Source organism: Pseudomyrmex gracilis, unplaced genomic scaffold (genome assembly GCF_002006095.1).
Source record: "Pseudomyrmex gracilis isolate BER0280 unplaced genomic scaffold, ASM200609v1 scaffold_33, whole genome shotgun sequence".
Taxonomy (NCBI): Eukaryota; Metazoa; Arthropoda; class Insecta; order Hymenoptera; family Formicidae; genus Pseudomyrmex; species Pseudomyrmex gracilis.
In genome coordinates, this window is record NW_018020617.1 from 658986 (window position 1) to 672916 (window position 13931).

General features: G+C 36.7%; 1 protein-coding gene across 2 annotated transcripts in view; it reads left to right on the plus strand.

The window, feature by feature from the left end:
• Positions 1-13931, plus strand: part of LOC109852685 (protein rhomboid) — a 129344-nt gene that overhangs the window by 112409 nt on the left and 3004 nt on the right. For both annotated transcript variants that reach the window (XM_020424082.1, XM_020424081.1), the window contains exon 5: positions 11897-12052. In XM_020424082.1, the coding sequence (XP_020279671.1) occupies positions 11897-12052 (156 nt within the window). The remainder of the gene's footprint in view (positions 1-11896; positions 12053-13931) is intronic.

Here is a 13931-nt window from a genome sequence, read left to right on the forward strand (position 1 = left end):
AGTGCAACGGCCAGTTTTACTGGAAATAAAATAAAAAACAAAACAAAAAAAATAAAAAAAAAATGACTAGAAAAGGGATAGTAAAAGCCGTTGATGTTACATTTTAATCACGAGGAATCCGAACGAGCGTTTTTTTGTATAGTACAGCCATTGACGTACAGTTTCGCTCTTCTCTACACTTGCCACCTCTTTCGCGCGCGCGCAACATGTCCACGTATGTGTGTGTTTTTCTCCACCCTTCCGCCCATTTTAATATTTTCAGCGCAAAAAACCCCCGGCAAGCATAGTCCGTCGTTGCGTCAAAGGGATATTAAAACAACGGAACGATATGCGGGATGTACAAAATGTTGATACTGCGCGCACTCTTCGCTTTCAATCCGGTATTTTGCGTGTCGATGATCGCGTTCAGGATGCCGAAAGTTTCGGCAACAAAGCGCGCACGCGAGGGAGACAGAAATAGCCAGGGATGGAAAAAGAGCCGGACCCGTGTGCGAATAACGGGTTAGAAATTTCGGCATTTTTTAAAGCGCCGCTTCTCGCGAGATATCGCATATCCTGTATGAGATTTTTAATTTCGACGCTCCCATCACAATGGATATATAACTCGGGAAACAGACGTTAATCTCGTTAGATTCGAGTAAATAATGCCGGTGTAAAATTAACTCCGCGTTTTCACCAAGTGTGAGAGTTCTAAGTACGCGTAGTTCTATTTGCGCGCGTGCGATATGTTTCGACAGTTTTGCATACACGTCATCATTAATAAAAATATATAGTAACTTTTCACAAGTAATATATCGAGAAAAGAGGGTTTTCACATGAATGGGCGGGGAAAAGAGGGAATGTGTGTAACTTAGAGAAGAGAAGTTAAGTAAGTCTAGAAATTTTTTAATTTTGAATTTTTATAGATAAGATACTTCAAAAAAGTAAATAATTCTATACCAGTTACTACGTATGTTTGTCTATTCACTAATATTTTGATAATAAGTAAATCTCTGATAACTATGATACTAAAAACTTAATAATTTTTTACTTTGTGTCAAGTGTGTTAAATTGTCTCGGTAGTTAAAAACATGGAATAAGTTGATTACAAGCTTGTAGTATTAAGAATAATAAAAAGTGAAAAATATATTATTTATTAATTTATTTTCATGAATTATTGATATATTTTATTACGTTTTTATAAAAATAAAAGTATTAAAAATAAATTTTTTGTGTTAGATAAAAAATATTTAGGTAAAAACATATACAATAAATGTTTAGATAAAAATAATTTGAATGGAAAAACAAAAATAATTTTTTAAGTAAATGAAAACTTATAGTTTCATAAAATAGATAACACACACAAAATAGTGTTATCAAATAAGTAAATAATAATTATCTTTTGATATTAATGTTAGAAAATAACAATATTCTGTTGAACACTATTGTCATAGTTTGAATTACAGTGGTTACATACATCAAATTAAATTTCAATACAGTAAATGTGTCATGTAACCTCGAGCTACGATTAGTCTGTGCTAGTAGCCGTGCTCGTCTATTCGAAAGATTTGCAGCACGCGAATATAATAACACATGGAATGAAAACGAACTATTGGACTATATAATATTGAGACATTTTTAAATAAAAATAAATTGTTCCGTTGACACGTGTGTAGAAAAAAAATTTAAGGATAAAACATTTTATTTATGATTTTCAATAATGCTACATAATTCTCGTGCGATATGCGATCTCCTTGACATGTGCAACGATTGTTAAATTTTCTAAACGATATAATATACGTTTATATTGTTAAAAAATTTCTTTTATGGCAAATGATCATGGCGAATAAAATGGATGAGACAACAATTCAAAGTTCAACTCGAAAGTTTTTGCAACAGTTAAAGTGTGAACTGGTGCATCGTGTCAAAAATCAATAGGAGCATCTATTTTTACGAGTTCTCACACAAACACAACGCGCGATAATGAGTCAGCGTTTGACATTTGTTCTTTTGAAAGATGAAACTTGTCAACAACAACGACAACAGCAACGCGTGATACTATTGTCGTTATCTGTGAGTCGTTTCAGATACTTAAACAATCGTTCCTTGCGGGCACGCTGCCTGTCGCGCATGTAGGACATTTCTGTCTCCGCAATTTTGTTTTATATTTAATTGGTCGATCTATTCTACAATCTACTAGCTTCTCTTGGTTTTCTTCGTCGTAAAAAGTCTCTCTCGTCAACGTCGATCTTCTACCGCCATTACACATATGTGCTCTGGTCTGTCTGCCATAAATATCGCGGCTATAACCATAAAATTCCGATGGCGTGTTCCGTCTTTTTTTTTTTTTTTTTTTCCGCGTGAGACGTACATGCTTCACACATTATATTTTATGCATTGGGTTTACATGAAAGTGGCAACGCCCATGTGTGGCGCTACGCGTCGCAACGCCACTCATCTATGTATATACTACACTGTATACGTGGAATACACGTGCACACATTGTCGTTCCGAGTGGACACGGTATTCACGGCGCATCACTCGGAAGCTTGGATATGTCGGTAGCGATATAACTGCGCATCGCGGCGCATTCGCAGTAGACATTTAATGTGATATTTGCGCACCTTCTCGCGCAAGTTTGAATTTTCTTTTTCTAACAAATTTAACAACATATTTCAGCTTGTATAGCGTTAAATTAGCGAAGATTTATTCGGTCAGTGTGAATCAATGTAGATACTAAGTGCGAAATATATTTATTTAAACGTGTAAATTAATAAACACATTATAATTCGAAAATTGAATTCAATTTGACAATTCATCGTCAAGATATGCTTGGTCTGCATCACATATAAATTAAATACCCAATTTATCTCTCTATGGAAACAAAAAATCTATTGCGAAAGAGACACTTTGGTCGGGAGTTTGGTTTTCTATTTTTATTATTTATTTAAAATAGATCATGAAACTTTTTCGACTTTGCAAAAAAAAAACGACGACAATTTTAAAAGGTGATATCCTAGGTATAGGATTACTTTTTGTTATATTTTGCTTTCAATCAAGCTAACGTTTCTGACAGCAAATTTTTTTTTTTTTTTTTTTTTTGAAAACCGAACAGTGATCAATCAACACCGAGTGTAGTTCGATTAATAATTTATTCGCAAAATCCTATTGCAAATAGCAAGTTGATTGTACGTTCACTAAACTCCAGTAACTCGTGAGTTGCATTGAAATTGCATCTTGCAATCGTACCTTGTATATAGAAGCGTAACGTTTCAGAGAACGTATAAAAGAAGTACGTGCAGAAATGCACCCGACGTGGCATATCCATGGCTGGCGTTTCGTTTAAGTGGTTAACTACTAATTTTTTAACGCCACGAGAACGTATCGAGCGCTTTTCTCTCGGAGCTGCGAGGAAAACCTTCCGATGTTCGTTGTTTTCCAACCATTTCGCTCGCTGCTGCCCGGCCCCGTCCCATCCGTTTTTCGCCGTCGGGGGAGCAGGGGCTTTTTACGAATGCATCGACGTGTGCCTAGCACGCGCGTTTCTAAAATGCGCGCTCTATTTCCCCATTTAGCCGCCCCACTTCCTCACTTACCCTTCTCTGGTCTGCGCGATACGGGGCATTTTATTTTGCGTCGCTTCTCTTCTCCCTCTTTCCCCAGTTCTCTCGCGATTTTCTTCCTATTTTTCTTTCACCTTCGAATAATAAAAGCGCGATGACTCACGGCGAGACATCGCGCGCGGTGCAACGTCGTATCGATTGGGCGCCTTTTTTTTTTTTTGTACGCTGTAATATCAACAAAAGACCAGATTTTGTCGCGCGTGTAATAATTTAGACATGTTTTCACATGCATATGATGTGCAATATATTTTTTCAACGTGTTACAGAATATATTAAGACAATTGTAAAAAAAACTTATAAAATAGAAAATTCTTTAGATCGCGTAAATTAAAAAAATATTCTGATATCTTGTTAATTTTTAAACTCCATCAGAGTTCCACGTATGTTACACACGTTCGCCAGAAGAGATTACGCATTTTATACATCTTCCAACGTTTGTTTTACACAAGTGATCACAATAATTATCCTTTTATTATTTACTAACAATTCGATGTTTGATTCTTGATATGCAGGCATGATAAAGTTTTTTTTTTTTTGATAAAACTACGAGAGTCATACATGAACATGTCCGCACCTCTGACATTTTTCATCTTTTTTTTTTGCTATTGCGGACGGCGCGTTCCGCGATGGTTTCGTTGCACCTGTTGCATATCTCGTCGTCTGGTTCCACCAGACTCTGTTATTGGTGGCAACGAGTCGTTAATCCATGATATTTTTGCACAATGAAAAATACACGCGAAGTCTCACCACTCGCTAAATCCGCATCTGGTCTATCGAGAGAGCAGCTCGTTTATTTTTTTGGAAACTAAATATTTAAGGTGTTCCTCATCAACTTTGCAATCAACAAAAGTTTCTAAAAGCCAAACACTGTACTCACGAAAATATAGATTTTTCAAACGTTTAAATTAACACACATAGAAATTTTCTAATTGAATTCAATTCGAAAATTCATTCAAGACGCTTACTTTGCATCTCATACATATAAATGATCTATTTTACCTTCTATAAAATTAAAAAAAAAAAAAACCTATTGCAAAAAATTTACTCGTTGCGTGTCTCTCTACAAGTTTAATATGAGTGTAAAGACAATTGGTAAAATTCACCCGCCATGCAAAATGAGATAGTAATAGTATCTTGTACATTCGAGCACGCGAGAAATGTCAGCGGCACAATTCCGCGACGTGATGGTCACATCTAGGCGGAAAGAAGATATATCCATTGTCGGACAAGCTGATTGCAGCGAGTGTATAGCGAAAAAAAAAAAAAAACACGGATAGTAGAACTGACGCGCGACGCGCTGCAATCATAGTAGTAGGTCGCGAAGACATTAACTCGTGCCGGTGCATCTTGTCAGCAGACGACGACCGACGACGACGTCGACCCACTTCTCTTCCTTTTCATGGTTTCTTCCTTAAGGTAAAGCCGAAGACGCCTAACGAGAGGAGACCCCTTTCGGGTGAATTTCATAACTCAAGAGAAGTCCGCGCAGGACTCCATTACGCTTCGCGACTTTCCTTCGTTTCTCATCTGTTTCTTTTCCTCCGCTTCCTTTCAGTCATCACGCTTATCCTCTCGCGCTGGGTCACTAATTTTCGCGAAATGCTTTGCTGCTACTTTTTTTTTTCTCTTTCTCTTATCTACATGCAGTATATAATGCCGTGTAGTTTCCCTCGTTGCTGGAGAGCGTGCAGAATTTCTTTCTGATCCCTTCACGCTTCCAGTTTTTTTTTTATTTTTTTATTTTTTTATTACACAGTGTGCGTGGATCGAGCGCCTTGGCCATCAAGACGACTACCTAATTAATTCCGCGAACGTTCTTAGCAATTACGAGGCTTGTAATTTAAACGGGACTATAACTCTCTTTTTGTTATTTCGGGAAGAATTACTCAACGGATATACGGAAGTAGCAATTAAATAATTTGTAAACACCGCCCAAAGCGCGGAAAAGATTTGTTAATTACGTATATGTTTACGTATTGATGAACATCGAACAATTATATATAAGCAAGTAAAATTACAAATATAACGAATATTACCGGGATACGCGGAACGAAATGTAAAGTGACATATTGGTCGATTTGTGTATGAAGAAAGTCAACGTTTAAAAAAGATTAAGAAGGAAAATAAATTAGTCTTAAATTAAATAAACTGTAGATTATTTACACGTGTAGGAATAGAGCGTAAATATATATATACATACCTAATGCTTAATTCGATCAATTAGCATCGCATCGATTTGCTAATTCAATTGCTCGTCGAGTAAGTAAGGTATGCTGCTATATAGCTCGTCGTCCATAGTCTCGGTAGATAAACGACGGTAAACCGTAAATACTCGCAGCAGCATCGTCTAAGTTGGACCAAGGAGAGCAGATGAGGGAAATCAGCAGCCCTCTTGAGCTAGTATCTGTTAACTCGAGTCAATTACTACAACAGAGAGAAGCGCGGTTTGTCGTGCACGAGAAGGTAAAGTGGTCCTCTCGGCGTGCTTCAACTTCTAATTAACTATGGCACGATGACAAACAGACCGGTGATGACAGCTGAAATCCTATCGCAGAGATCCTAAGTCTGTTTTCTTTTTTATTAAGAGTATCACTGCTATATATATATATATATATATATATTCTGTATAGATATATATTCTGTACAAATATAAAATGACGTTATACATATATAAGATGAAGAATTTTGATACAACCGAAGTGTGAAGATAGATTTTAGGTCAATCTGAACAGAAAAGTCATTTATTATTTTGCAAATTTGCAATTGAGTTATTAATTAATTAATGAGTTATTATTATATTAAATTATTGAGTTATATTAATCCTTTACTGACAAAGTGACTCAAAAAATGACATTCGTCGAACAGACTGTGTTTGTGACTCACGCAACTTTAAAGCAGCCTGATACTATAGTATAGTAGTAGAATGTATACTATCAGGCTGCTCTTGAAACCCTGATGAAATGAGCCGAAATGTCGTTCACGAAACGTCGGTATAAAAATGACACTAACGTGAGTCAAATCCGAAAAACATCTTCGAATATTATGTAATCAATGAAGTTTTAATTAGAGTTTTAAAAAAACATGTATGTACATATGTAGGAGCAGTTTTTGATCACTCAAATCTTATTGAGAGCAACAATGTAAAAAATGCATTTTATACATAGTTTACTAGCTAATCGAATTGACAGTTTTTTTTTTTTTTTTTTTTTTTTTTTTATAGCATTTAAAGCATTTTATATCATCTACATGATATGAATGATAATTTGCGCACTTATTTTAATTCTTAATTAGGTTATGAACCTCTGTCACGCGAATCTAGTCGGATACATTCAACTGCAAAACTTGTTTTCATTAAAAAAAAACATTTCTATAGGCAATTCAAGTTAGGTATATAGATATCGGAATAATTATTATGCCCCCCAAAATTCTGTTTGTACTAATTTTTATGACCAAAACCTTATTATAATACTTTTTTAACAAACTGATCAAAACTAGATCCGTGACGGTATTTATTTGATATTATCAAAATACAGCTTGATTTAGTAGTACACACCGAATCGTTTGCGAACAGTCAGAGCCCAGAGCCGCGCGTTCGTCGCGTTCCGATTACCAACTCAAATTCAATTAAAAAATCTTCGACCAAACATTTATCATCAAAATGACTCTTCCGTCTTTTTTCTTTCACCGATATGAATAGCGCGTCTGTTTATACCGGGTGGTCGTAACAATATATATATATATATATATATATATATATATATATATATATATGCGCAAGCTCTTCCGTCAGTTAAGCTGTATTGTTAAGCTATTTAATTTCGCTCATCTCAAGTAATTGTTTCGATTAGATGTGACTCGATCATTTATTTAAGCGGATGCTAATAATTCATTGCAGATGCACTTCGATGCGCTCGCAAATTTGCACGAATTGATGTTTGCATCCTTAATGCATTTCCACGTCGTCCCGGCTTAGACGCGATTCGCGGAAATTCTGCGCAAGGGTAGTTTACGAAACAGACAGGCGCTTCGCATGGTTTTCCCATCAAGGTCCTCTACCTATCCGGATTCATCTCTGTAACTCGATGTAGGTCGCGTGTTAATGACCAGTGCGTAGCAACGAATCCAATTGAATCGTCTGTTTCGCAAGGAACACAAGGATGTTTCGCGCATGCGAAAACCGGCACAGAGTGCACGTAACTCACGGCGCTTCCTGCAAATTCAATTTTGAAAACTTCTAATTTTATCAACTCGAACGACAGAGAGCGAAGTCCGCGAATGTTTTTTTGGTCTTGCTACGTCTTTTTTGTTGTTTTAATTAAATATTTATTTACAAATCAGAATGAAAAAGGTCAATTTTGAGCACAGACAAGATCTTAATAATATATTATATAAAACAGAGATACACGAAACGAGACGAAAAAGTACTTATTATATACATATATATATATATTTCTTTATTATTAAATATTTATATTTATATATCACTGCACTGGATTGCAGTTTCTAATTACAAATAATTGCATTCGTGCACTTTCTTGCTGCAATAGATATGTTTATTACTTTAAAAGTTGCTAGACATGATGTTTAGACATGTTTTTTCTGATGGACATTCTCCGATATTTTGTGTTACATTATTAATATCAAATTAATAGTCTTAACAAATTAGAAGCAATTCTCGTCACAGAATAGACATAAGAGTAATATATTGGTTTGAACGGTATACTCATAATTCAAGACGGATCAAAGGTTCTCGTGGGGTGGAGCAGTTGGGTTCGCGAAAAGCGATCGGTCAGCAGGTGTCAGGTGGCAGTTCGGCCGCTCCAGACGCGCCGAATCATCAACAAGCAACCGGCCAGTCGCTACCATTTCCACGTAGGAAGCGACTAATGTCCTCGCTCATTTCCTACGATGTATAGGCGAGCATCGCATCGATTCTCGAAGCGCCATACGCCTGTCCGGTGCGATATTAATGTTTAACTAGCGCGATCGTGTGTCTGATACATTACCGTTGCTCCCGGGGTTGAAATCGTTGCGCGAGCGCGATACACGCATGTTGCACAGTTAACTAAAACCGGTTAGGTACCGATGTTACAACCGGTTGAAACGATGCGAATTGCGAAGTTTGTCGAACGTGCTGTCATTATTGCGATACCATCGTGCGTCGAATTGTCTTGTAACGTTCGCCGTGTAATTGGGACGCAGCATTATTTGATGTTTCTAAAATATATCTTCGATATATTTATATCACGAATGTTTTTTATTATTACACTTGAGAGAACAATTTCGTTATCTCCATGTTTTGATTTGAGTCCATGGAAAAAATGGCCGTTTTCTTTTTTATCATAAACGATTATCATCATTGTACCGGAAAGAATGTATGTTGTCTACCAATATTAACCCTTTCGCAGTCAAACGTGGGTCTCTCAGATCCACTCAGAAATTCCGCATCGGCGTTTCTGGAAAAAGTTTTTTTTTTTAACGTTTATATCTACGAAATTACTAGAAACTGTTTTAACTTATTGTTTTTGATCGACGCAGAAGTGTTTAAACTTTTGACAAGAGAAAAAGAAATTGAAAAAATATATTGATTTTTCGCGGAGATATTCAATCATAAAGTCGCGTGGGTCTCACAGACTCGATCTGACTAACCCGTTGTTAATTGTGAGATCTTACCGCGAAGAATTAATATTTACACTTTCTCTCAGAGATTTATATTTCACTTTATTACAAATTTTATATTATTTACACGCACACATATACGCACGCGCGCGATTACATAGTACTTCTCGACAGCCACATTTCGGGATGCATTGAGTACTTATCTCCCGCGTTCATACGCTGTGGACATTCTGTCAAATTATGGAACAGATACTTGGAGACAGATCTCTAATTCCGTTTCTAATATCCGGAGTTGGCTATCGCCTGGTGGTACGCTTTGTACGTACTATCAACATTCGCGAATTGACCAAGTAGCAAGAGAGCATTTATGTGTTTATTTATAATTATACGTATACACATAAATATATAGAAATGTGTGTGTATTTGGGAGATTGAGAGCGATTTGTGAATTAAAAATAAAGTTCTGTACATTTATCGAGCAATTTTATACGTGTATATTAAAATAAAATTTATTAGTTTTATTTGCATGATGATGATGTGGAAAATTTCCAGAATTATATTTTCAGGAATATTCCCCGAATAATTAGAGATATACACACAAATCCGCATAAAAGAGGTGCTTTTTTTTTTTTTATATCCCGTATTCTAATTTCTATGGCGTGTACATTACACGCGGAGCAACAGATGTTCCTGAGCAAATTAGAGAAAGACCAAGAGCAAAGATAAGAAGAGAGAGAGAAAGAGAGAGAGAGAGAGAGAGAGCGAAGGAGAGAGAAGGTTTTTGGCGTCGTTAAACTGAAGCGCAGAGCCGTGCACAAACTTTCGAGTTCTTGAACTCGAATATTATTCTTATTTTATTCGAGAGAAGCGAGAGCGGAAAATTTCGTCCGCACTTCGCGGTTGTTCGCGAACGAGCGTTTTCCCGGCTCGACAGACAGTGACCTAAACTTCTTCGACGGAAAACTCGCAGCTTCGTAAAAAAATAAAACGAAAGAAAAGAAGAGCCGGCCAGTTCTCTTCTCTCGAAAAATTTCGTCGAGTACGCAATACGTATGTTCTCGCGAATTAAGAGAGTAGATGAAGCGGTCTTATAAAAAAACATTATTTTTCTTCTTTGCAACTCTCTCTCTCTCTTCTTTTCTTTATAACTCATAAAAATATCAATTTGAATAAAAAAATATATGCGCTAGACTTTATATATCCTTTAATTTGCTATTTTTCAAAACTACTCATGTTTCGAAATGATCAGTAGGGTAGAACGGAGCGCTAGTTAAGTCTCTAGGTTTTTTATTCAAACTAATATAAATCTTCACACAATTATGATAGAGAGAATTGTTTTGAAAAACTAGCATATTTTATTTATAACTCAAGAAGTAAAGGCCGCGGAAAGATTGTAATATTTCTTGACAAAAGACATAGGCGAGTAACAACAATGTCGCCTCTCTCGCACAACGTACTTAGATCTTGACACACCCCTTTTTGCGATTTTCTTGCCTCTAATATGTCCGTCATATTCAAAATTGTTTTTTTAGTATCTGTATTGAAATTGAGAAGTTATTTAAGGACGTTCTCCGACTACAGTGGTTAGCAACCTAAATACAGTGGTTAGCAATCTAAAATATCTCTTCTCATAAGTAAGTTTGTACTGCTGTAACAAAGTTAAGTTGAGCTATTCAGCACTGCTAAGACCCGCTTACTCCGCGCAGAAGTTCAAAAATAGCTGCAGTACACAGCGCACATAAATCCAGCAAAACAAAAAAAAACCAAAAAAAAAACCAAAAAAAAACAAAAAAAAATCGTATCTTAATTAAGACACTCTCCGCTACCACATACTTGTTTTTAAAAAAAAATCCTACAAAAATTGTCGTCAGTAACTTTAAAAAACCCCACTTTACAAAGGCTCAGCATAGGAAATCCATGTTAAAAATTGAAACTTAAATCTTCCATATTTTGGAATTTAACATTGCTACCTCTATTATCCAAAAAGGCTACGTATAAATAAGATCACAAACTATGTATATCGCAAATTTAGAGAAAATCCTAGGAAAATCAATAATTCGGAGAACGTCCTTAAGTAATTGACAGCTAAACGAACTGACAGATTTGGTTAGACGCGCGCGACGACTTGTCAGATTCGATGAAAGCGTGGACAATCGCTACTAAAAGTTTACCGTATTGGCAAAAAGGAATAAAATTGTTTAAAGAGATTTTGAGCATAATAAAACTACTTATTTATTTCTACACTAATTACGTTGATACAATAGAGTCTCAAATATTCGTACACGACATGTAAGAATTGAGTTCTGAGAATATTTTTTTGTAGCGTAAAATTCAACTTTTGAATAAGACTGTCGCGCGACTATTATACTAATTTATACTAATCACTATAATAACGCTATTATACTAATTTATACTAATCACTATAATAACGCTCGTGTTTGCCCGTTGACGGTCGAACGCAGGCGGCGTATGCAGCGCGGTAGTTTCTGCGTTTCTTACGCAGACATCCGTTATGCGTTTCGTTTATTGAAATATTTGCAAGTCTTTGCAAATCTTAACTTGCCACTAGATTCAACTAGCCTTGTTCTATTCTATAAATAAAGTCTACTTAAAAAAAAAAAGAATAATCAGAAATTTGTTACAGAATTATATGTTCGATATGTTTCTTTTTTCAGGTTCTCTGGGCACGTCAGTGTTCGACACCGATGTGTACCTTGTCGGGGCAAGCGGTGGCGTTTACGCCCTTTTGGCGGCGCATCTAGCTAACGTTCTCCTTAACTATAATAATATGGAGTTCGGAATAGTTCGACTCATTGGCATTTTCGTCATAGGTAAGTGGATCCTACTTCCTCGATTGTCGATCCCGCACAGCCACCACGGCCAATCCGCTATCTACCTTCCTTCGACGTGCCAACTCGATATCCCTTCGATTGAGCTGCTTTCGAGTATGGTCGCGATTGTCCATGGGCGCCGCGACACGATGGCGCGCATTAATCACGCTTCAAATAAAAATTAAATGTACCGAATGAATACAACTCAGCAAGTGTAAACCAAATATATCACGTAAAACTATATACGAAGCACCACAAAAAAGCGACAAATAACATTTTTTTTAAGGAATGTAAAATGTTGACGCCGAAAAATTTTCTTAAAAATAAATCTGCAGTATGTGTAAAGTAGAAGAGGAAATCAATGTTAGAGTAAGATTTAATAATATCACATTTTGTAAAATCAATTTTGCGTCACATAAAGATCCGTGAAAAATATTAAAAATGTGAAAAAAAAGCAATTTAACATTTTGATTTTTTTTTTTTTTTTTTTTGCAAGTTTATATGCGACAAGATTTTGTAGAGAATCGTCACAGAGAGTGTTGCTCACAGACGCGTCTTCGGGATTAAAGCAAAGCCTCCTCTTAGACTTTGAGATAGAATACAATCTGAGATATCGACGCCTATGGCATAGTGTAATAATAGCGCGATATTGGCAAAGACGTAGAACTCTAGTATCGAGGACCTCCTATAGCACGTAATCTGACCGCCGCCGCCGTACGTGCGCATTATCCGGTTCTAGTGGTCCTAGAGTCGCCTCAAATTCACCCCGACGGAGCCTCTTGAGTCTTCAATAACCTTGTTTAAAGGGTTCATTACCGTCAACGCAGATTCGGATATCCGCCATCGTTCTCTCTCCTCTCACTCACACTCACACACACACTCACTCTCACACACATACACACACACATTCTCTCTCTTCTCTCTCCTCTCACTTCTCTCTCTCTCTCTCTCTTTGTTTGTTTGTCCATCTATCTGTATGCTATTTCTCTGTCTCTGCTCATCCAATATATTCCCAATATATTCGCATAGTTTCTGCTCATCGAAGAGGTAGGGAATAACAACCCGGGTTGTTCCATTCCGATCTACGCGCTTCGACTTGGATTACACACACAATCCCCGCGCGAGAGCTTGACGAACGAAGCTGAGCTTGATCGATAAATGCGCTCTCTCACGACGTGGAAGCTGGTTCATCTATGCGGTCGGGAATGCAAATGACGTTTTCTCGTGAAAGTCTGCGACGGGAGGCCAAAGTGTTTTCTATACCCATTACCGATCTTGACATGTAAAGAGAAAAAATCCATTGTCGAACCGCAATCGAAACAAAATCGCGAGAAATTTTTGATTCGAAATAGACTTCACGTATTTGTTCGCAACTTTGTAACAGTTATTTTATATCTGTTTGTCGAATTTTAAGAAATTTTAGAAAATATATATTGAATTTTCGAGTACAGAAATGTTCTCTCGTTTCGCTAAATTTCAAAATTGTTTCACTAATTTTTTTTTGTGATTACGTTTGTTTTCTCTCGCAACGGGAGATTCATTCGATCTTCTCTACACCTTGCGTTTTCGATACCTCTTCTGCAATTTCAATTTCCTCGATTTTTTCTCCCTGCGACGGAGAAAGCGCAGGAGCGGAGGAGCAACGCAGAAAGCTGTCGCTATTTTAAAGTTTTAATTAAAAGATAGGTGTGCTCGTGCCGTGATCGCAGCGAGAAGAATTTTTGTCGATGTTGGAATTGTTTGCTACGAGAGAACAGGTGGTTATTCCGTCAAATTTTCAAGCAAGCACGGCGCGTCATTGCTTGTGTTTATTCAATCATAAAAATTGCTTTTGACTGAAATTAAAACAGAGATGACACGCACACACACACACACACAC